The 22,013-nt window shown below is 39.1% G+C and overlaps 1 protein-coding gene across 4 annotated transcripts in view; it reads right to left on the reverse strand.

Annotated features, from left to right (window-relative positions):
• The window catches only part of CPPED1 (calcineurin like phosphoesterase domain containing 1), a 105,981-nt gene that overhangs the window by 33,189 nt on the left and 50,779 nt on the right, over nucleotides 1-22,013 (reverse strand). The window contains exons 1-2 of one of the 4 annotated variants that reach the window (XM_074599548.1): nucleotides 16,368-16,663; nucleotides 6,159-6,377 (exon numbers count right to left, since the gene is read on the reverse strand). In XM_074599548.1, coding sequence (XP_074455649.1) covers nucleotides 6,159-6,377; nucleotides 16,368-16,431 — 283 coding nt within the window. In that variant the 5' untranslated portion in view covers nucleotides 16,432-16,663. Of the gene's footprint in view, nucleotides 1-6,158; nucleotides 6,378-8,632; nucleotides 8,698-16,367; nucleotides 16,664-22,013 lie in introns of those variants that run through there. The other 3 variants (XM_074599545.1, XM_074599547.1, XM_074599546.1) reach the window with 3 other exon arrangements.

Below are 22,013 nucleotides of genomic sequence, written 5' to 3' on the forward strand. Positions count from 1 at the left end.
AGATCAAGCTTAATCAAGTTCTATCAGTTTTTTTGATTATACACGTTATTAGACAAGTCTTGTTTCATTTAGTCTCTAAACAGCTACATTTTATTACAGAGCTAAGTAAAGTTTGCAGACTTGCTGCCTTTCTTGTTCTCTCACCCATGTAAGCAGAGCAATTAATGAAAAATAATTAAAGCTACATCACATAAAGAATTTTTCGGGATAGAACTGATGTCTATCAAGTTACAGACAGCAGTGGTATCATTAAAAAAAATGCAGGTTTTTTGCATCCGAAGGAATTCAGCTACATAAAAATAGCTGCTAGATTCTCAACTTCACAAGTCAGTGTTTCTCCATGGCTTCAGCAGGGTGACCTTGACTGCAAACAGCTGAATTCTCTGCTGTTGTAGCAAAAGGTGTTGAAATGCAGAAGCTGTTTCCTGGACACCAATCTACACTTGAGGTATGGTACGAAGAAGGAAGCACAATGCCTCAATGTTGTACTGAAACAGGGAAGAAAGAAGGCAGGAGAGTTTGCCCTCAATGTATGGAGGGAGCTATTCTGTGGAACAGACACCAGGCTCACACTTTGTCAGCCAGGACCAGAGGAGAGGTCAGACACCAAAAGCAGGGTTTTGCTACCGACCACCCAACAAGGGCAAAGTAGTGGATTAAGTCTTCTATAAACAACTTGAAAAAGTCTTTAGATCACAGACCCTGGCTCTTGTGGGAGACTAACCTCCCTGACATCTGCAGACAGCAATCCAGGAGGGAGTCTGGGACAACATCTTGACATAGATGGGCCAACTAGGGCCCACTCTGCTAGTCCTGCTACCCACAAACACAGAAGTGCCAGGGGATGTGTTAATGCCTGTCAGCCTTGACTGTAGCAGGCACCAAAGTGGAGTTCAAGATCCTGAGGGTAGTAAGGAAGCTGGACAGCAGGTCTGGGGGCTCGGGACAGCAGACTGGCTTGTTCAGGGAACTCGGTGGGGTGGAACAAGTAGACTATAAGGAGAATGACTTGGCTAAATGAAGAAAAAGGATGTAAAAGGGAGATCAAAGCAAAGATGGACTTGAAAGGAAGAATACTGAAAAAGGACCTGGTCATGCAGGGCTAGTGTCAGGAAAACCAAAGCTCACAGAGGGCTGAACCTAGCAAGGGGCACGATGGGCAGCAAAAGCTTCTACTACTACTTTAGCAATACAATAATAAACAAAGAAAATACAGGCCCACTGCTGAGTGACAAGTGACAGGTACTCAGTGCTTCTTTTGCCTGTCTTCACTGAAATGTTCTCCCAGAGTTAAAGGAGCAGAGGAAATATTGGTAGTGAAACAGGATTAAGCCAAGAATCTCCTGAGAAATTTCAATCCAAGCAAGTCCATGGGACCTGATGGGATCATCCAAGAGTCGTGAGAGAGCTGTCTGATGTCACCATGAGGCATCTCTCTATAATCATCAAAAGGTTGTGGAGTTAGGATGTTACAGTCTAGATGAGTGGAGAACTAGATGGACAAAAAACTGGCTGGACTGTTAGGCTCAAAGGGTATTGGTTAATGGAACAATACGGGAAGTTGTCATACAACAAAACAAAAGGTTCCAACTTTATATGAGGAAAAAACACTTTTAGAAATAAATTTCCAGAGTTTTAGAAAAATGCAGTGAAAAAAACCACATTATCCAATCAACAATATTTTGCATTTTGCAGATTACAATTTTTGCCATACTAAGTTATGGTGCACTAACTTAATGCACACAAATGTCTTCAGAAGTTAAGTCTTTCATTACCATGGCATATCTAGTAGTTGTAGAGTTTGTAGAAATTATTTTCAGTAACACAGTTCCACTATAAGGTATTGCTTAAAATTCTTGATTGTGTACCACAATATTAGCATTACCAGGAATAGATATCCTATTCTTGATTATGTAATCAAGAAAAACCTCTGAAAATAATATTCAGAGTACAAACTACTCTTAATCAGCAGCTAAATACCAAGATACTGGCACTGATTACTTCGTTGCTCTAATGACATCTGTAATGGATTCCAAGTGCCATGCCTGATTGCTTCCCAGCTGATCAGGATTCTGTTCATCACTTCTAGCTGATGGAATTCTGAGATTTCTTGGAGTTCCTTTGCAAAAGGCCTCAACATTGCTTCAGTTAAACAGCTACAGTGTACGCTTTAAAACAGTCATCATAAACTTTACACTTAGTACTCCATGATAAAATGTATTAAGAGAAGAGAGGAGGATCTGGGGGTTTTCCCCCTCTTTTTTTGACAGGCATTGATTATAAAGCAGTATAATCCAAAGAACTTGACAGACATTGGCCAACGGATAGTAAAATATAGCTGAACTTCAGTTGACTGGAGCTTTCTTCAATAACCATGCTGCAATAGTAACTGTGATACAATTTCATTAACACTGATGTTTTCAGTTTTAATATAGCTGATATACCCAAGTGATTTAAAAGGCAATTTGAAACATTAAATAAGATGCATGTACAAGCCAAATTCTCAATTGTTACACTTAAATCAATGTCTTGTCTCATGTCATTTCTGAGTTTTGCCTACTGAAAAAATGAATTTTTAATCCTTCATTTTATTGAATAACATAAGGGAATTGACACAGCAATTATTCTTGGAGACACTCCTTAGTGGAGAAGCACGAAATGATTACAGTACCACTTTCCTACAGAGATGCATTACGTAGGTCTAAACATCCTTGGCTAGAACAGTGAAAATACTTAAATTACTCCATGGAAAGAAATATTACTACTTGTCTTCAATTCTGGAAACATTTGTGTGTTCAAATTATCTGAAAAGCTATTGGCTATAAAAATTCTTAGCTAGTCTGTTTGCTCTTTTTCATTAACTTACAAAAGAATTCTTACAATTTCAAATTTTTGTTGTAACAAATAATGAAAGTGCTGGCAAATTTCAATATTACTCTTATAATTTTGAAATGGAACTCTTTCTAAAATTTTTGAAATAGTTTAATCAGTTGCTCACAGCTTTTTTATCTCATTGTGTCTTCACTTAAAGTTAGAATTGTTTAAATGGATTAAATCTCAAGCACAGAATTAGTACTGGAATTAATGGAGAGACTTGTGCCATATGACAGTGTAATATAATGGCTGCTGCTTTTTATCTGTGTCATAACTGATGCAGAAATACAGTAGCAGTTTAAACGCGTACCCGTGTAAGAGAAGAAATCTAAGAAATTCATTCCTTCATGAGAAGGCAGTCACCTCAATCGCTAGAGTTTAGCATGCAACGTGGCAGAAAACTTTATAACGCGACTTCAGTATTTCCAAGTTTTCCAAAACCTTTCACTGCAAGGAATGTGGAAAATTTTCATTTCTAACATTAGAGGATGTCTATCTTGATAAAAGAATATGCAGCAAATAAGTTCTTATAGGGCCAACATCTCGGGTTCTTAATGCCAATATCTTGCAATGTCTTGTACAGTAACAGCTATTAACAAGCCAAACCAAAGAAATTTTAAGTATCTTGGTAAGACATTTTTAAAACAGCATGTGTGCCTTGCTTTAAAATATATTTTCTGTAAGTTTCGTTAACTCTTTGTATTTTGAAGGAGTTTCTATTCCATAAGCTAAGTAAGCAAGAGGAAAACGTAGGAAAAAGTCCATTGAAAAACCTATTATTGCTAAGTGTTACTAGATGATCTTTAAGGTCCCTTCTAAATCTAACCAATCTATGATTCTACGATAAATTCTTTTAAACATACACACAGATTTAGATTTATCTTCTATGAAGTATTTTTCTGAATCTGCATTTCTGTCTCCCCTGCTGTATCACACATCTCCCTGCCCCTCTAGGCCACTAGTGAGAGCGCTAATCTACTACCTGCGCAGTAGAGCAATTTACTTTCATCTCTCTCATGAGTTTAGAAAGACAAACAGTTAACTGTAAAATTGTACTTACATGTACAATTTGTTAAATTGTACTTATATGTTTACAAACTCATGGCACAGCAAGCCATTGTATAAACACAAAGGCACTAATGAAATAAGTCATTGTTCCAGTTGAATATTTTAAAATTCCTTTTAGTAGTACATTTCCTTAACTATTTTATATAACTGCATGATAATGCAGGCTTACAAAGTATTAGAGAACATAATTTCAATCAACAATAAATTATTAGATGAATTAAAATATGATGGCTCAAGTGAGGTAATCATAGAATCATTTAGGCTGGAAAAGACCCTTAGGATCATCAAGTAATGAAGTGCTCTTTCTTGCAGGTTCTTGGAAATTGCACTAGGCAGCTTCAAATATTTATACACACATGCATCACACAATATAAGTGATCTCAGTACAATCCATTCAGTTTCTTTTACATGTTTGTTAGCAAAATGAATACATGATAAAGTTTTGCAAAACCCTGACAGGTTTATATTTAAATACTAGGAAAGTCTGAGACATACACTGCTAAAATGGACAATAATGGCTACAGAGATCCATTACTAGAAAAAAAAACAAAACAAAACCTGCCAAACGCAAGACTTATTTATTGTATCTAGCTATTCAGTGCCCAGTAGAAGTCAGAAAATTGCTGGCTCTGTATAGCTAGCACTGACCTTCTATCAACAGAAAAGCGTTAGCATAACATTGTTTAAAGTCATTATAGACAAAAGTACTCAGAACTCTGCATTGTTTTATGAGCCTTTCAGAAATATCCAGGTAAAATAGTATTAACTTAGCTTCCTGGATTATTTAAATTTGTGAGTGAAAGATCCTCTTCGATAGGATGTAGAACACCTATTATTCGTCCTGCATTTTCTTCCTCTTACAGGGGATACTGAAGAAAACATATTTGGAACACTTACACAGGTTAGAAGTCTTAATTGCAATACTTATTAAAAATCTGCTATAGGAAGGCCAGATGATTCTTAGGAAGAGATTATTTTATGATTCTGGATCAAACCTATACTTCCAAAATTACTGCAAGAACATAAACCAATAAAACAACTACATAATGGCAGACTTTATATTATGATCAAGCTACTGAGGTTTTACACAGTAGATTCTACCAAGCTTAAATCTGTTGGTTTTTACACTTTCCCACTCTATTGCTAAAATCATGTTCTGGTCAAAAGAAACTCTGTAGCCTATAAATAATGTCAATCAATTTGACAGGTAAGGTTTTGAAATCCACTTTGTGGGACACTGAAGGAATTAGTGAAAGGTCTCTAACAGGCTCAAAGCCTTGCTGTGTGCAAACAAGAGCTGGGAAGCACCACCTCAGGTGCAAGTGGAGCGCAAAGCAAGAACGTAGGATAAAGCACACGACTGTATTTGCAAGCTCACTTGGTGGATTGTTGTGCTGTCAGCTATGTAGCTAAGGCTGTCTGCAGCTCTGCTTCTTATCAAGGTTAACAAATGTAAAATACTGTGCTTAGATCTGCTTTTGAGACCATTTGTCAACTGGTAACATCACTTTTTCATTCACTTCCAAGAAGAGAATTTATCTTCTTAAAATATAAAATATTACCAGCCTGTTTTAAAGTTTTAACTGTCAAACTTCATAATCCACCTTTCTAGATGGTCTGTTGTTCTTCCTCTGACTGTACACAGAAACACACTGGTCTCGTGTGTTTCTCTGCCCACAGCAACAGGGCAGAACGCTAAAACTTGAATTTGCTGACTTTTATTATTTTAAGAATTTAAATATTGAAGCAGTTGAATTTGTGAAGTATTAGAAAGCCTGAGAATTCTGAGCGTCACCCACCCTAGGTACTCAAAAAGCCACAGCTATTTTTTTGTTCTGTTCTTGGCATTGTTTTTCCCCAGTGGCTAGAGGCCCTGTGTGTCTTCTCAAAGCAATTTGTTTAGAAAAAAGAATTTTAATGTGTCTTAGGACTTTTATTTTAACGAAAATTTCCTCAGGCCCACTGAAAAAAAAGCAACTAAAAAAAATACACCCCTAAAATGAATGATACAGGAAGTCAGATACAGAAGTCAGAATAACAGCTCCGGAATCATCTACAAAACATGCTTTTTTTCCCCCCAAGCACCAAAACATTAGCGTACCAAATCCTATGAAAGAATATTATGAAGTCACGGAAATTAAGTTAGCCTTGTTGCCAATTTGAAATATAACAAAAGTGGAGTTATGATCCCCACTCTACACTTTTAATTGCCTTACCTGGCATTCCATGGATAAGGTCTCCACACAACACAAAAAACTTGGGTTTAGGGTTTAGTTTGTTAATGGCCTGCACTGCTTGCTCTGCTAATTTGATTTCTTCTCCCCATTCATCATCTCCATTGTTAGTGTCTCCAACTGCCCAAGCTTTCATCAGTCCAAACTGAGGATCTGCTCCTTGGATGAAGTAGAAGGGCCCCTTCCATTGGTACTCATCATCTAAGTAGAAAAGAGAGAAATTAAAAAAAAGAATATTAAGCACTAGAGAAAATTTAGGAAGAATGAAAGTTTCCATGCATCATTAAATTAATTGCTCTTCACCTAAATAAGTTAGTAAGCTGAGGCCATTTTAATGAAAGTACAAAATTCTGTAGTCATTCATATAGAACAAATATAAAGGCAGAAGTACAGCATTTTCCTCTGATGGGTAGCTGCAATAAACGAAAGTATATTAATCTAATTATACCAGCAACATCAGAATTAGCAGCAACAACTAAAAACCTAAATCAGAACTGTCACAATAGCTCCCAAGACCTATGAGAAAAAGGTGAGAACTCAGAATCAAACTTCCATTAGTAGAGTCAGCGCAGATGGAGGGTACAACAGAATTTTTACTGCTACAATTTTCTTGTATCCTTGTTTCTCTGATATGACTGCTATAATAACAAGTACCAGAAAAGAAGAGTGATACGAAAGACTTCAAGCACATTAAGGAAAAAAACCCAAAAATCTCAACACTGAGCAAATAAAGTAACAGTTGGCTATAAATTAAAACCCCAAATGGGTATCCTGTTTCCTAGACTTACATCTCAAGTTGGAATTAAAGTACAAACATGAGTACACTGTGGTTTCTCCAGCTGTCTAAATGCATTTGTTTGCAACCTGAATCTTTCAGTTTTGACAGCTGTATTTGGCTTAATACATTTAGTGTTACTGGGGTTTTTTTTAAACAGCATTTAAACTGTTAAAAACTCAGACTACATCAATCTATAGTTGAATCTAAAAAAAAAATGGAGCAAATTATTTCAAATTAAAATATAATCCATAAATACACTCCCATATTATGTCAGTCTGATCTGAAATACAGTTTGACACAAAACTAATCTTCCAATAAGAGTACATAAGCAAGTAGCATGTCGATCACATGAATTTACTTTTGGTTTTCTTTCAAGTGATCTAGAACTGGAGCTTCTTACTTTGCAAGAAGCAGGGTCTGTTGCTTTCAAGGAAGGTTAGAAAGCAGAGGTCAGAATTCATCTCTTGCACCACAGACATGCTGGGGTGAGGGAGAAGGAACGTGGGCAACTTCCAAAATCTGCTTGCAATTGTCATCTGTTGCTATGGCATCAGATCATTTTGCCAAACACAAGCTTCTACGTTTCAGTTTAAGTAGCATTTAATTTCTAAACAAAATTATTTATAGTCTGTTAATTCATACCAGCATTGCCTAATTCTAAATAACAACAACTTATTTTATAGATAGAAACTTTTAGCCATTTATTAGCTTTAAATTCTGAAATGAAATTAACTTTTCCGATTACATAACTTATTCAAAGTAGTAAAATGGATCCTTCTATCCATGGGTTTGCAATAGAAGCCTTATGGAACCAGCTGAATGACATAAAATAATTTAAGCTTTTATTTTATGTCTCGCATGGCAAAATACGACTGCCATAAAAAACAGCTTACATGCTGCATCAAATGCATTGTTTGTACAGAGAAATCACCTTATAGTTTTCATAAGTGAAAAGCTACAGAAAAAAGATACAGTTAAGAAAGCTTGCATCAGAAATCCTTTATGACCTATACAAAATAAAACTGAAAAAAGGGAAAGTCTGAAACAGGAACTTGTTTTGGAGGAGTGGCACAATCCTCACACTCATTAAATGGGAAAAAAAGCTCAAGTCTTTGAACAACATGGCAGGATTTTTAACACCTGCCCTTCTTCCAGCTACGCAGTAGACAGTATTGACAATCAATGCTACGCAAAATCTACTTGTTTTGTATTGATTAATCTGAAGCCAGTAATTTTTACCATAGTAGTCTAAGTAAAATAGAGAGATTTATCTATTTATTTTTGCAGGAAATACTTAGAAAAGACAGCTAGTCTTTGTTTTAAAATTGTGTTTCCATTACAGACATATTGTGTTTCCTTCTCCAGAGCCCCAGGGATGGTGTCTGGGGGCCAAAGGCAGCTGGGGCACCTGCAGCAGACCAGGTAGCTGTCAGGCAGGCTGGCTGGCTGGCACAGGCAGCAGGACTGGACCAGGTCCCAGGTAACAAGGAGCTTCACTTACTATGTTTCAACAGAGAGAAGTCTGGCAAGCAGACAGCGCGCTGTCAGGGAGCATGCAGAGCTGATGCAAAACAGGTTGCAAGGCCAGACCTGGGGCTATTTAATATATGCTTCATGAATTAATTTTTTTTCCTGCCTTATATTCATGCCAATACAGTAGCTCTCTAGGTTTAAGTACCTGAATGTTTCCAAGAGTGTGCACAGATGCTCTGGTTTGAGTGGGTGACTGATGGTCACGTGAGGCACAGAGAGAGACACTGATAAGATGAATTTGAAAAGAGAAGTTCAGTACACAGACAGAATCAAGAAGTGGCAGAAGAAAGGAGAAACAGAAGATGCAGGGGTGGAGGTGAAGAAGAGTGGGGAGAAAAGGAAAGACATAGGAGGTGAAAAGAGAAAGGAACTGAAAATCATGCAGAGGTATATGCTATATTCTCCTGGAGGAAAGAAAAAAGATAAAATGAAGAAAACAGAGACAACAGAAGAGATCCAGAAATCAGGGCTACATAAATAACATTTACTTAAAATGTTAGTTTAATTAACTGGTCTTAGTCAAATATATTCTTGTGGTATTTGGTAATTTATCAAATAGTTACAAAAATAACAGTAAGGTTGAATAAATATTTTCTACCTTGGTCTTGTTATTTGATCACTCCATCTAGAAACCCTATTTTAAAAAAATAAACCTAATACTTAAGCTAATGGAATTTGGTTTATTACTTATCAAGTAGTACTCACTGGTTTAGTTTAGTAGTTACTGATTTTGTTCCCCACGAAACAAATGAATATATGGGGAAAAAAAATAATACATGGACACTCGGTTTAAACTTACAACTTAAGGTTTTGTTTATCAGGAATGTGCTTCAATTACTATAAAGTACTATAAATAAAAGTGGAATATCATGGAGAAAGCTGTATTGACACAACACCACTGGTGCAAACTTGCACCTGCACCAACTCTTGAGCCTGTTCTGAATACAGCTCATCCAGAAAATAATTCGTAATTGCCCTCACTGGTCTGTCTGCAGAGGAGTTCATGCCAGTTTTTCCTTATGTGTGCAAGGCATTAACGACAGTCCAACTAAAGTTTAAAGTGCTGCAACTACTGCAATTTGGCTAATTTTGCTTAAAACTCCAGGAGCAGACCTGCACGAGTGCTCTTTCAACAGACCAATACAGCAAGAGGGTAGCAATGAGAAACAGAATGTAAAAGCATCTTCCACTACCACAGATGGATCCAGAAGTCTTTTGGCTAACAATTAAATGATTTATCAATGGACTGTGTTCAGATAATTATTAACAAAACTTCTGTACCCTTCTTCTCTCCCTTACCAGATGCTTGTTAGCACCCTCAAGCAGAACAGGTACTATAGGCCATGCAAATGAACTTTGTCTACTTAAGCAGTAAGTCAAGCATCACAAAATATTGTTTGAACCATTTTTTGGGACTTTGCACTGAATCACAAGAAGAGTGCTCAGACAAATCATTCTGTTGCTATCCTAGGGGGATGCCAAAGTCTGGCAGAGGGTTGGTAACAAACAGCATTGGGCACAAGTGGTGGGAAGGGGAACAGCTGTTTTTGCAGTAATCATCTAGTCGTGATCCAGGTCCTAGATGTTACTCCATAAGGTTTCAATTAAAGAGCACGTACAGTTGCTTTCTTCCCTTCAAACATAGCAGCAATGACTTTTATGGCAATGATCTCAAAGGCACCTTTCTTGCTAGGAGTTCCAATTTTCATGCCTTTAGATGAGCTATATAGTTGTATTAGACAAAGTGCATGCTAGGTAAAGCAACAGAAGATTAGGATTCAATTAATAAACAATTTTTTCTGCTTTCTCCCTTGCATTGCAAAATTCAGCAGAGCTGAGAATGCCTGCACATTGGCTCTTCATCCCTACGAGCACAGAGGCTGTTTGCAACTTTCTGAATTCACCACAGCAATAAGAAATTCAAACGCCAGACAAAAGTCAGCAGATTTCTCCGATAACTGATGTACATGCGATTTCCATTTCTGAAGGTCAAATAATGTCTGCAGAACTGCTCTTACACATTGAGCCACACAAAACTCCTATTCCAAATCTGTTTTGTTCCCAGGCCTCCTTAAGAGATGCACAGCTAATCGCCACGGAAGAAGTCCAACTTCAGAACATGTTGCTATGCCTCAGTTTCAATAGCTTCCCACTCTTTTTCTGCTCCCATGTATGCCAAAGTATGGAGAGAGGATCAATGCAATGTATTTTTAGTAGCATAGGCTGAAAAATGGTGCCAACGTCTTAATTTTGTCTAAGGATTAATTCTGTGAAGGGCCAAAGTAGTCAGCAGCAATTCACAAGAGAAAACCTCAGCCATGTATTGTGATCACACAAAAAGACACTTCAAGGACATAAGTAGGATTTAAGCCAAATCTCAGTATTTCTAAAGGACAATAGCTAATATCTTGCCTTGCCTTTATTTCTTCCCCTTTTGCTTTTCCTAATTTCTCCTCCCTATTCTTCTCCCCTCTACAAGGATCACGAACACACATACACAGAGGTTGCTCGTACAAACCACTGCAAGCTGGCCTCTCACAGCCACATAGTACTGGTGGGATTTCCAATATTTGGTGGGATTTTTTTTAAAAGTAGATTGGTTGGTATCAGCAGTACATTAGTTTTCATCTTCCTCTACACTCTATGGCATTTCATGGAAACAAGTTAGTTAGGAAAAGTTCCTCCCAGCCATAGTTTCTCTATAGACACTATTGTATCAGAGGAGAATGGACACGGACACACACCTAGTGCTTGCTCACTATACTGCGGGCATTAATAAATACGAAAAACGCCCTCATTCTCACATTAGGTTTGCCAGGGGAATTAGTTTCACTTCTCTGAAAGATCACAAAATAGCAGAAATAGGTACGTTGTTCCCTGCCTTGAGCTGTCTCTGCTTAAAAAGTGTGCCTCTGACTCTTTTTCTAGGTAAAATTGGACAAGAAACACAACCTTGGTTTTCTAAAGCAGCTATAGACAGGAAGGAAAATGGAATCTTTTAAGCAAAGGCAGAAATTATATCTCATAAACAATACAAAAGGCAAAAACTTTTTCCTTGCAATTGTTTTGCAGTTTATCTTTAAAGGAATTTGTTTTCATTTCAGGCCAGAAATAGCTCGAAAAACAATAAAGGACTTGCACTAACTCCCTAATAATTCCTTGTTTAACATTAAAACATTATCAGTAATTATGGCTTCAAAAACACCATCGTTATTGTCTGCATGTCCAAATAGAAAATATTTCAGTCTAATGAAATAGGCACTCTTTTCAGATACATTTTCCATGTGTACCTGAGAGACTACCAAAGATGATATTATTGAGGGTTCTGCTGAATGACCAATGCAACCTATTACGGAAGGTGCAATTTTATGAATCAGGGAAAAAAAACCATTCAAAACAGGTATCAAGATACATTTTTCAGAAAAAATAAAACCCTTTAAAAGGGCAATTATTGGAGAAATGAAGTACAGTGAGCCTAAACTACAAAGATAATGTCAGTAGAAACACTGACAGAATATAGTTTTTCAAATAAATTAGGCAGCTCTACTATTCTTAAGAGATATACTTTTAAATTTCTTAGATAACTATCAAGGTAGGAAATGCCCCCCCAGATACAGTTTATTTGTACTGAGGGCTACAGAATGCTAAACTCTAGTCATGCCTTTATGCCCACCCCCAAATTTAACATGTAAACTCATTACAGAAACTTTACAGCCCATGACTGTAGGTGTGAAGGGGGGTGGCTTGCATAATGACAAGGTGAAGTCACAGAAAGTTGCTTGAAACCCACGTATAAATTTGCCTAATTCATATGAGAGCTGAAGACAGTACTGGGAATGGAATATGCTAGCTGGGAAACAGTTCTGATCAGCACTCAAAAAATATTACTGTTGAAGAGCTCTAGAACAGTAATCATAATGCGCTAAAATCAAACACTCATGCGAAAGCAAGAAAAAATAAGAAATCAACTGTGGTTGTATTTAGTTTCAAAGGAAGACAAATTATATGTAATTATGATGCTTTTAAAAAGTGCAAAAATCCTTGAAGGCAGCATGGAAACTATTCAAAGACACTGTCCCAGAGGCTCAGACCATATGCACAGCATTTACTAAAAATGTCAGAAACACCAAAAACAATCCAGACTGACTAAAAAACATAAGCAGCAGCTATAAGGACACTAGTAAGAGCAGGACAGCATAATTCAAAAAGCTAAAGCATCCAAGTTAAGAACACAGGAAAGATTTTATGCACTGGAATGTTAGATACAAAAGTCCAAGAAGTCAAACTAAAAAAAGTGAAGAACAGTTGGAAACAGCGTAAATCTGAAAAGTAGTAAAGCCTTTTTAGAGGCATTAGGAATAGGTAGCCTCCCAGACACTAACCAAGGCTAACAGATATTCCAGACAAGCAAGATGCAACAAAAGATAAAGGCAGAGCATAAAAAAAATGTAAATTTTTGTATCCATGTTTATTTTGAAGGACCTTGTGAAGATCTAATGCCAGAATTCTTCCTTACAAACAGTGCATCTTATCTGTCTCAAAGCAAAACATCAGTAGATGATTCAACAAATAGGCACGAACAATAACAAACCACTCAGATTAGGTGGCATCCACAGAAGAACTCAAAAGAAAAAACAGCTAACCCCTGGGGAGTTACCTCTTGCTTAAAACTGCCTTAGCACCAGAGGAGCGGGAAGATGGCCAGCATCACACCTACATTTAAATTACTTTCCTGAGCAAAACTACTGACTGCAAAACTGGCATCTGTATAGGCAAGTTAATGGAAACGGTAACAAAGACAGTAACTACTGCACTTACTGATTCTTCAGAAAGAGTAATCAGCAATTTTTATATGGACAAGGGTAATCCACTTGATACCGTCTCCAAGAGGTATCTGACAGTTATTCCCCAAAGACTCTTAAGGAACCCAAGAGTCCTTGCATGAATAAAAAGAAGGTAAGAAAAAAAAGAAATGGACAAGACACACGGATTCCACCTGCATCTGTACTGGGGCCTATACTGTTCAACATATTAAAAACAATTGAATAGCGAGGAAGCAAAATTTGCTAAAACTAAGCCATTTGGCAGTATGAAAATTAGAATTGGGGAGAGACTTCACTGCACAGTGAGTGTTCAAGAAAGCGGATGCAGAAAAGTGCAGGACAGTGCACATGGGAAAAACACCACCAACTTCACAGAAACCACGATAGTTCTAGCAAGTGCTACAAAGAAAAGTCACTTCAACGTTCAGTAATGGCAAAAAAGCAGAGACAGGAAAGGAAGAGAGCAAAATAAAAAATATGAGAAGCAACTGAATAAACTTAAAGACTGGTGAGGGAGGTATGACAGAGGAACATAAAATCATTTGTGGAACGGAGAATGTGAGTATACAAACACCGGTTACCCGCCTGTTCCAGATAGAGGTTTTGGAACCATCAGTAAATCTAGCAAAAGACAGGTTTCAAAGCAGAGACACTTCTCAACCAGTTAAGCTGATCGTACTATCACTTGTTTAGTTGCTTGAAAAAAGCGTTCTACCTACTTTCACAGGAATTCCTTGCACAGCATGCTATTGGCATACTTGGGACAAAAAAACACAACCAAAACAAAAAAGCCATGACTTTTTTTGAGAAGTAGTAAAGACAGAATTTATTCAAACATATGGTCCTGTTTCTTCACTAAAATACTAAAAGTAGTAGACATCCGAAGCATAATTTCACATGGGTAGAAAAGACAGAGAATTTATTTAAAAAGTAAATCCAAGGCATACACAGGTCCTTTGCCAATTAAGAAGGGTATTTATTCACTGTTTGCTTCTACGCTCCCTCAACTACATGGCTAATTTAGATCCCTAACCTTGAGCTTCTGATTCACACATGTCACATATCAAGCATAGATTAGAGCAGGTTACAGGTATAACCTCCATGTGATGTGAAAGCAGACTGAACAAATTACTATTAGGGGACACGCAGGCTGTGGAAGGGTAGTAAGTCACCATTGAGAGGCAATGGTGACTCTAAATTTTGAAAGGAAACAGTGTGCCAAGCCACAGCAGGGGTAGTAAGTGTTTTCTATAGGTAGCTGTTTAAAGAAGTAGTAAAATCTAAAGACTGAGGAAAACAACAAAACACAGATAACTGATTTTCACCCTAAACCACAAGAAACTTTGCTTCAGTTTTATCAGCCCTTTGTTCTGTTTTGTTGTTGTTTTTTTTTCCCAATCGTTTAGTTATTACAAGGTTGTGTTGAACTTTAGCCTCTTAAGAAAGAGCTAAGTAAATTATTGACAAAGAAACGTTGTACCCGAAGATGGCAGCTGGACTATGACAGCCTAAAAAGTCCTGAACAAGATTAAAAACAACCAGTCATTAAGAAAAGTGTTAGTTAATTAATATTTAAAGAATACAAGGACAGTTTGGGAGAATGAAACACACCTGGAAAACAAATATCCAAATCACTTTTTTTTCATGTTTAAGGCAATTTTCAAGAAGTACTTGAAGCTTTTGTTCAGAATTTTTTACACTGCCTTTGAACACTCATTTTGCTACAATTTCACTATACAGTTGATGTAACTAGATGGCTTCTCTGCCATCTGTCCCCTCAACAAATGCTAGGCATTCTGTTCCAAACCAACCACACCATCTGCAATTAATAGGTTGCCAGAATGACTGTATACGTATACTTCACATGCTTAGAGTTAGTGATTTTTCTTTATTTGGCAACAAGCAAAGCCAAATATTTCCAACAAAAGCCAAGAAAATACCACAAAATTGTTGGGATTGAATAGTCTTGCCCACCTCACCAAAGTAATACAACTTGTAATTTATAAACAAATACAAGGAAATAAAATACCTTCCGTGTGTGGCAATAGGAAAAGATTTCTTAACACAGAGCTTGTTATGCACCTGAAAAACCCGTGCATGCTGCAGAACCTCCACCCTTGGGAGAATTTTGCAAACAGGTGAGATACACATAGATGTTCAACATGCTCTTCTGTTGGTCCAGCCACAAGCTAAGAACCCATATCAGCAGGTGGCTGCTATCTTTGGCTTGGCAGCGGCCTCATTACCCAATTCACCTGAGAGGAGGTAAGTCTAGAAGGAAGTCTTCTACACAGCTGACCTACACTCGGGCACTACCAGCCCAGGGGGTAACGGTGCTGGCTCTGCACAGCCTGGAAACCCAGGGGAGGAACCAGCCACTGACATGAGAGAGGCTGTAGCACCTCGAAGAAGTGGGATCTTATCTAGTTGCATCCGTTATAGCACACCTGCCTTCCGTTTAAGTGACCTAAACAATGAGCCACCTGTAATCTGTCAGGTCACCCCCGCAGGTACAAACACATAATAGCATAGTGCTGGCACTAACAGTTTCACAAGCCGGGTTTAGCAGCACTGACAAGCGTTTTAGAACGACTCTGGTGTTGGACCCTGCTGGCACCTTGCCCACGGGAGCCGGAGCCACCCGCGCTGGCAAACGCTTCCAGGCGCCTCTGCTCTCCGGCTGAGGTGGGCACGGACTTGGGAGGCTCCAGGCGCGCTCCGCACAGCTACCTGCCACAGCTCCGCCTTCGGCCGAGCTCCCGCCGCCTGGCAGCGACAGGCCGAATGCCGCCTGCTCGCCCGGGCAGGGGCTCCCTATCGCGGCCTTCCTGGCGCCACCAGTCGGCCCAGGGCCCTGTCCCCGTCCCTCCGAGCGCCTGCCCCGCGTCTCCCCTTCCCGGCGGGGAGCGCTCCTCCCGCTGCCGCCGGGGAGAGCCGCGGGCCTCCCCTCCGCACGCCCCTCCCGCCCGGCTGCGCGGCGGGCAAGAGAGCCCGCCGGAACCCGCAGCCCTATGCCGAGGTTCCGCCAGGCGCTCCCGCGGACCCCGCGGTGCCTACCTTGGCGGAAGGCGGTCAGAGTCCTGCCCCGGGCTCTCAGAATCGCGTCCCCCTCCGCCGCCATAGGTCCCGCCCGCCGTGCGGCCGCTGCCGCGAGCCGCCGCCTGGCCCCGGGCCGGCGAGGGGGCGGCACCTCCTCCGCCGGGGGCGGTGCCTGGGCGCGGGCGAGAGAAGCCCCGCCGGCGCAGGGGAAGTGAGTCCGAGAGAGGCGGCTTTCCCGAGCGCGGCCCAGCAGCTGGGGAGGGAGAAGCTGCCCAGGGAGAGGCGGGGGCGGGGGCGCGGCCCCGGAGCAGAAGGGGGGGCGCTGCGGGGTGGCTCCCCGGCGCCGCCATGTTGGTGTGGCGGCGGGGGCCGGTGCGAGCTGGGGGGCGGCGCGGCGACATGGCGGCCGCGGGCGGGCCGGGCTGCGGGTGAGAGCGCAGCCTCCGGGAGTGGAACCTGCGCTGGGTTTTAAATGCATAATAATAATAAAAGTAATATATTTCGTTCATTTTAAACGTTTTCCTAACCTGCGAACTGAAATAAACTGATGTCCTCTAAAAGCTTTGGCAGCCTTCCTTTGTACCTCGAAGGGGTGTTGTCCAGGTCAGATTTCACCTTAGCATCAATTGCACTCACAAAATTAGACATCACCACCAGCTGCTCTTCGAAAAAGAGAAAAAGTTACATGAAGAAAGTGAAGGCCCAGTGTGTCCCTACCCCCACGGCCCACTCTCCGGCCTGGCCCTGCCTTGCCCATGGCTGCAGGTGGGCAGCTGCCATGGCCCACATGGCTTCCATTCGGCACCGGGCTACGTGGTCAGGTAATAACTGAAATACATAAATACTGAAAAACGTTCCAAGGAAATGTTTTCTTAATCTTTTCTGGCCTGGAGTCCTTTTTTGATTTAGCAATACAGGCAGGATAATACGTTTGTGATTTTCCAGTCAGACAGCCCATTACGCCACACTGTGTGACATGCAGAGTTGTGAGCGCCTCTTTATTCATCTTGTGGAATCTACAGCGAAACACTAGATAAGGTTCCTGTCATCGACTAAAATGCATTCCTATGGCTGGATTATTATTCCATCTGTAAATTGGGGATATTATCCACAAATGAAAACCGTTTCATTCCTGCTTGTAAACTGCTTGATGATCATTAGATGGAAAGCGCTAGATGAAGTCTTTTTTATTAAGTCGTTTTTGTCAATTCCCCTCTTTATGAGGCAGCATTTGGTACCTTAAGCAAGGAAATACTAAAATGCATTTTTGACTCTCAGGTGCAGCTTATCTAAATATCCTAACATCATCACAGGAAGAGGTGATCGTGGTCTAAAGCTGGAACCGCTCATGCTAATATAAGAGCAATTGGCTGAATGATCCAAAGAGATTTTTGACCTGTTTCTTTTCCATTTTCTTCTCACCTGCTTAATAGGGCTGAGCAGCCATATACCAGAATATACGACTGCTGCATGACGTCAGCTAAACTTGGCATGTGTTTTGCAAGTGAAGAACCATCAAGATCAGGCCAAAAAGCGTAGAGAACATGACTGTTTTGGCACCACAGCATACTGTAGTTTTGTAGCAGAGGGACGTGAGCTTGTGATCAGCACACCTTTGTCTTAACCTGGATGTGTTGCTAAAGGCAACCAGTTTTCTTAAGGTATGCACATCTGAAAGACTGAATCAGAGCCGGCAGAGATGTGGATTCTTAGATCTTCTGGATTTATCTAAATCTCTGAAATTTCACAGTTCTTTTTTTCTAGGCATGCGTAGGGGGCTCTCTTCTACAAAATTCTGTTGTCAGTACTGTATCTGATCTCTTTGCAGGATGGGTCACGGATGAGCCTCAGGATGCTCAGCTTTTTCGAGGTGATGAGTACGGTGAGTATGCAGTGTGCCTACATTGTCTCCTCTTCAAATGGCATCCTCTGATACTACATCAGCTTGAATATTGTCTACTGTAATAGGGATGTCACAAGAAATTTCCATTTTGTAACTTAAACACATTTTCTTGTGCCATTTTGCAGCTTGAGTGCAGAAGTGTTTTCATCTGCAGAAATAAAAGAACATTTGCATATAAACGTGAGAACTGAGGATGGGGAGTGTGTGTGCAGGAGGGGGATTTCTGCTCTCTCCTGCTTCCTTTCCTCTGCCAAATTTGAAGTATGCATTTTTGAAGCCAAGATCAGGGACCAAATGCCATACAGCTAAACTCATTTTACTATGACTAAATTGTTTAAAGTTACTACTGATCTGTGTTAGCTTAATTATAGATTTTCATGGACTTATTCCAGATGAGGCCTAGATAAACCAGCAGAATTTTGTCACAGGACTTGATTTGTTATACAAAGTATCATAAATATGATGACACTGAATAAATAATTTATAGTACCACATGTCTGGTCTTACTTACAGAGTATAAATCGAGAATAATACAGAGGAGAATATATCATTCTGGAACAGCATGCAGTATATTGAAAATAAGATAGATAAGAAGTGAGAAATGGAGGTTTTGAAAAGAAAATGCTTATATAAGGTTTAGCTTAGTAATGACTCTGATTAGAATAGTGCAGATCTGAGGAGTCCAGATCTTCTAAGACTTATTCTAGTGTGCGTAATATCACCCTGCCAGTCCTTACAGTTCTTAACAACTTGGAAGTTCTGAAAAATCCACTAGCAGACAGACACTCTATTTCCGACTGCGATTGAAAGTATGATTGTATGCACTTCAAGAGACCAAGATAAAGCTCTAATAAAACAAGTAATTCTAAAATGTACTATATCTCATGAGCAATACATATAAAGAGCAAAATAGTCAAAGCAGTGGTTGAAGGAAGGAGTCCTTTCTCTATTCTCAGCAAATGACAAGAAGACAACAAATTGCAAAAATGGAAGAATACAAAAGGTGAAAAGGACAGAACAGGGTTGTTCTAAACATTGGAATTAAAATTACAAAGCACAGACGGATATACAGAAACTAAACCATTTTAATCTTATACATAGAATAGAATGACTATCTGCCATCTGGAATTCAGAGAATCCAATGAAGGTTGGAGGTGTAAACAACACACACAGGATTATCAACATCTGTTTTCAGTGCATGCTGATATATATGAGTCCTTGAGGGATAAGTTAGAGAAAAAAATGGGAATTAATAAAACCTGATGATATAAAAAGGATCACATCATTGTATTTGTTTAGAAACAATATGGTCCTACACACGCTGAAAATAAATAATGCATACAATGTATCAAGTCTGTTTTCTATTAATCTCTTCTTCCAGCTCCCGTAAATCCTGTAACAGAACAGCATTCCTAGCAGATGTAACATTTTGAAAGGTTTGGCATATGATAAGCCTCCTATTCTTCTCCCCAGAAAAGCTAATGGATAAAAATTAGTAAGTTTTGAAAATTTACAGTACTATCTCATACTAGCCCACTCCATCTCTGTCTCCCGTTCCATTGCTGAGAGTACAAGACTGCAGGATGACTATGCCAGTATAAATAAATTGAGCAGTCTGAGCCTAAACCATTACAGAATATGATAAAACTTAAGGTCTGATCCTTTGACATTCTATATGAACGTAAATGAATTACTACACTAAAGAGTGCTTATCAATGTTAAAAAAACCTCCTGTTAATATTTAATCTTGATACCAAATGGCTTTCCATTTTCAAAGGGCCCACAAAACAATATAAAAATATTAAAAATACTTTGCACAAACCAGCTTTAAAAGATTGGTTGACCAGGACCAATGTTTTGTTGCTAGGAAGGGAACAATGATGACATTGATTATTTCCACAGTTAAGAATCCACAATGTAATTGATTTTTATCTGACTCATTTAGTGTGGGCAGGCTCCATTTGTTCAAGAAACCTGTAATATATTCCTTGAATCACTGTAACTATGAGAGATATAAAAGTTGATGTAATGAGTTAAACACACTATTTAACTCAATTTGTTTTGCACACTGAATTCCCATTTCTGACACAGATACAGGTTCTATCTAGATCTACTGGTCGTTTTTGTAAGATGTCTCATTCATTTTGTGCGCTTCCAAATATTCAAAAGTTCTACTTTATTCAGGGTGCCTCTGATTTTGGATTTCCCTATCGTGAGCCTTCATTTTCAGGTACACTGAGTACTTGCACCTTTCATTGAGTAATTGAGACCAGGGCTGCCAGCAAATTCAAAAGTCATGACCAATAATGACTCAAGTGAATCAGAGCACTATACTAAAAGCAATTTTTTGATCTGGTGCTTATTTTTGACACATCAGGTGTCTACTCCTGAAGAGCCATGGATGTTTGGGTCCTGAGTTTGTATTTACACTGCTAGATACAGAAAAAAAGCACAGGAGTCCAGCAGGGCTAGAGCTAGGTGAAAAAAATCAAGGCTTTAATTGAAGTACCCACTTCCAAAATTATGCAGAAAATTTGTGATTGACTGTCACCTCATCCTGAACTATCTAAGAACTTTCTGACTTAAATGCTCTCCAGAATTATTCCAGTCAGAATTGGACAGCATTTACGTACTATCTAAAGTTTATGATTTCTGCTGCTCATCAAGACCTGTCCAGTCACAAATGGAAGGGAATTAGGCATATAAATAGATTTGAAGAAACTATTCAGTATATATATATACATACACATATGTATGTGTGTGTTTTTATAGTACTACAGGCTTCAGGTATATATTATGGGACTTGGTGTAAGAAGAAAAATCTAGATTAAGACTTTTAATTCACAGCTAGATCTAAAATTTGGACTTGTTGGACTTCTCTTATTTTTAAACAAACAGATTTCCCATTAATGTACAAGCAAAAGCAGCAATCTGGCAGAAGAAGCAGAATTTAGTTTATGCATCTGTATGCATGACTCTCAGATTCCTTTCTCCTTCTTTGCTGATAAATGACATTTTATTAGAAAAAAAATAAAAACCCAGATGATCATTAACCACAGTTGCTATTTCTGCCAAAAAAAATCAAAGCAGCAGCAATCCTTCAAGTATTAAAATTCAATAAACAATCAGAGCACTTAGAGGTTTTTTCAACTAGGCATACAACAAGGACATTCTTGTTTTACTTTTACATTGGTTAACTCAAAATGCATTGCAAACGTACTGGGCAAATCCCTTTATTTCCTTGCTCAAAGCATAAAATTGTTTTTCAGACTAGAAAAACTCATTTTTACATTACAGGTGACATGCAAACAATTTGGGTTCTTTGAAAAAATGATACTTCCTTTTTCTTCCTTTCTTGTATAAAGAGAATTCATCCTCTTTCATAAAAGGGGAAATTCTTTTATGGAAAGCCAGAATTTTAGCAGGCAGGCTCTTTGCAGCTCACTTGTTTAACCAGATATATTTTTGAGAAGCACACGTACATCACCATTGTGACAGGATATAACAAACTGGACATAAAGAAATGACATCAGATTACTCTGAGAAAAAAAAAGTGATTACAAAAAAAAATGTGAAAGAAGAACCATTGGCATACCACTTTGTTGTAGAAGTTGTAGCTTTTGCTACAGAGTGAGGTTTGACACCACAGAATTGTCCTCTGTGTAAGTGGAAACTGTAAGTTATGCATCAATCAGACAAGTTAACTCTTTTGTTGATTGGCCTTCACGGGTCCCAGACTACCACTACGCTTCCCTCAAAAT

Source organism: Larus michahellis, chromosome 8, assembly GCF_964199755.1.
Source record: "Larus michahellis chromosome 8, bLarMic1.1, whole genome shotgun sequence".
In the NCBI taxonomy this organism is placed as follows: domain Eukaryota; kingdom Metazoa; phylum Chordata; class Aves; order Charadriiformes; family Laridae; genus Larus; species Larus michahellis.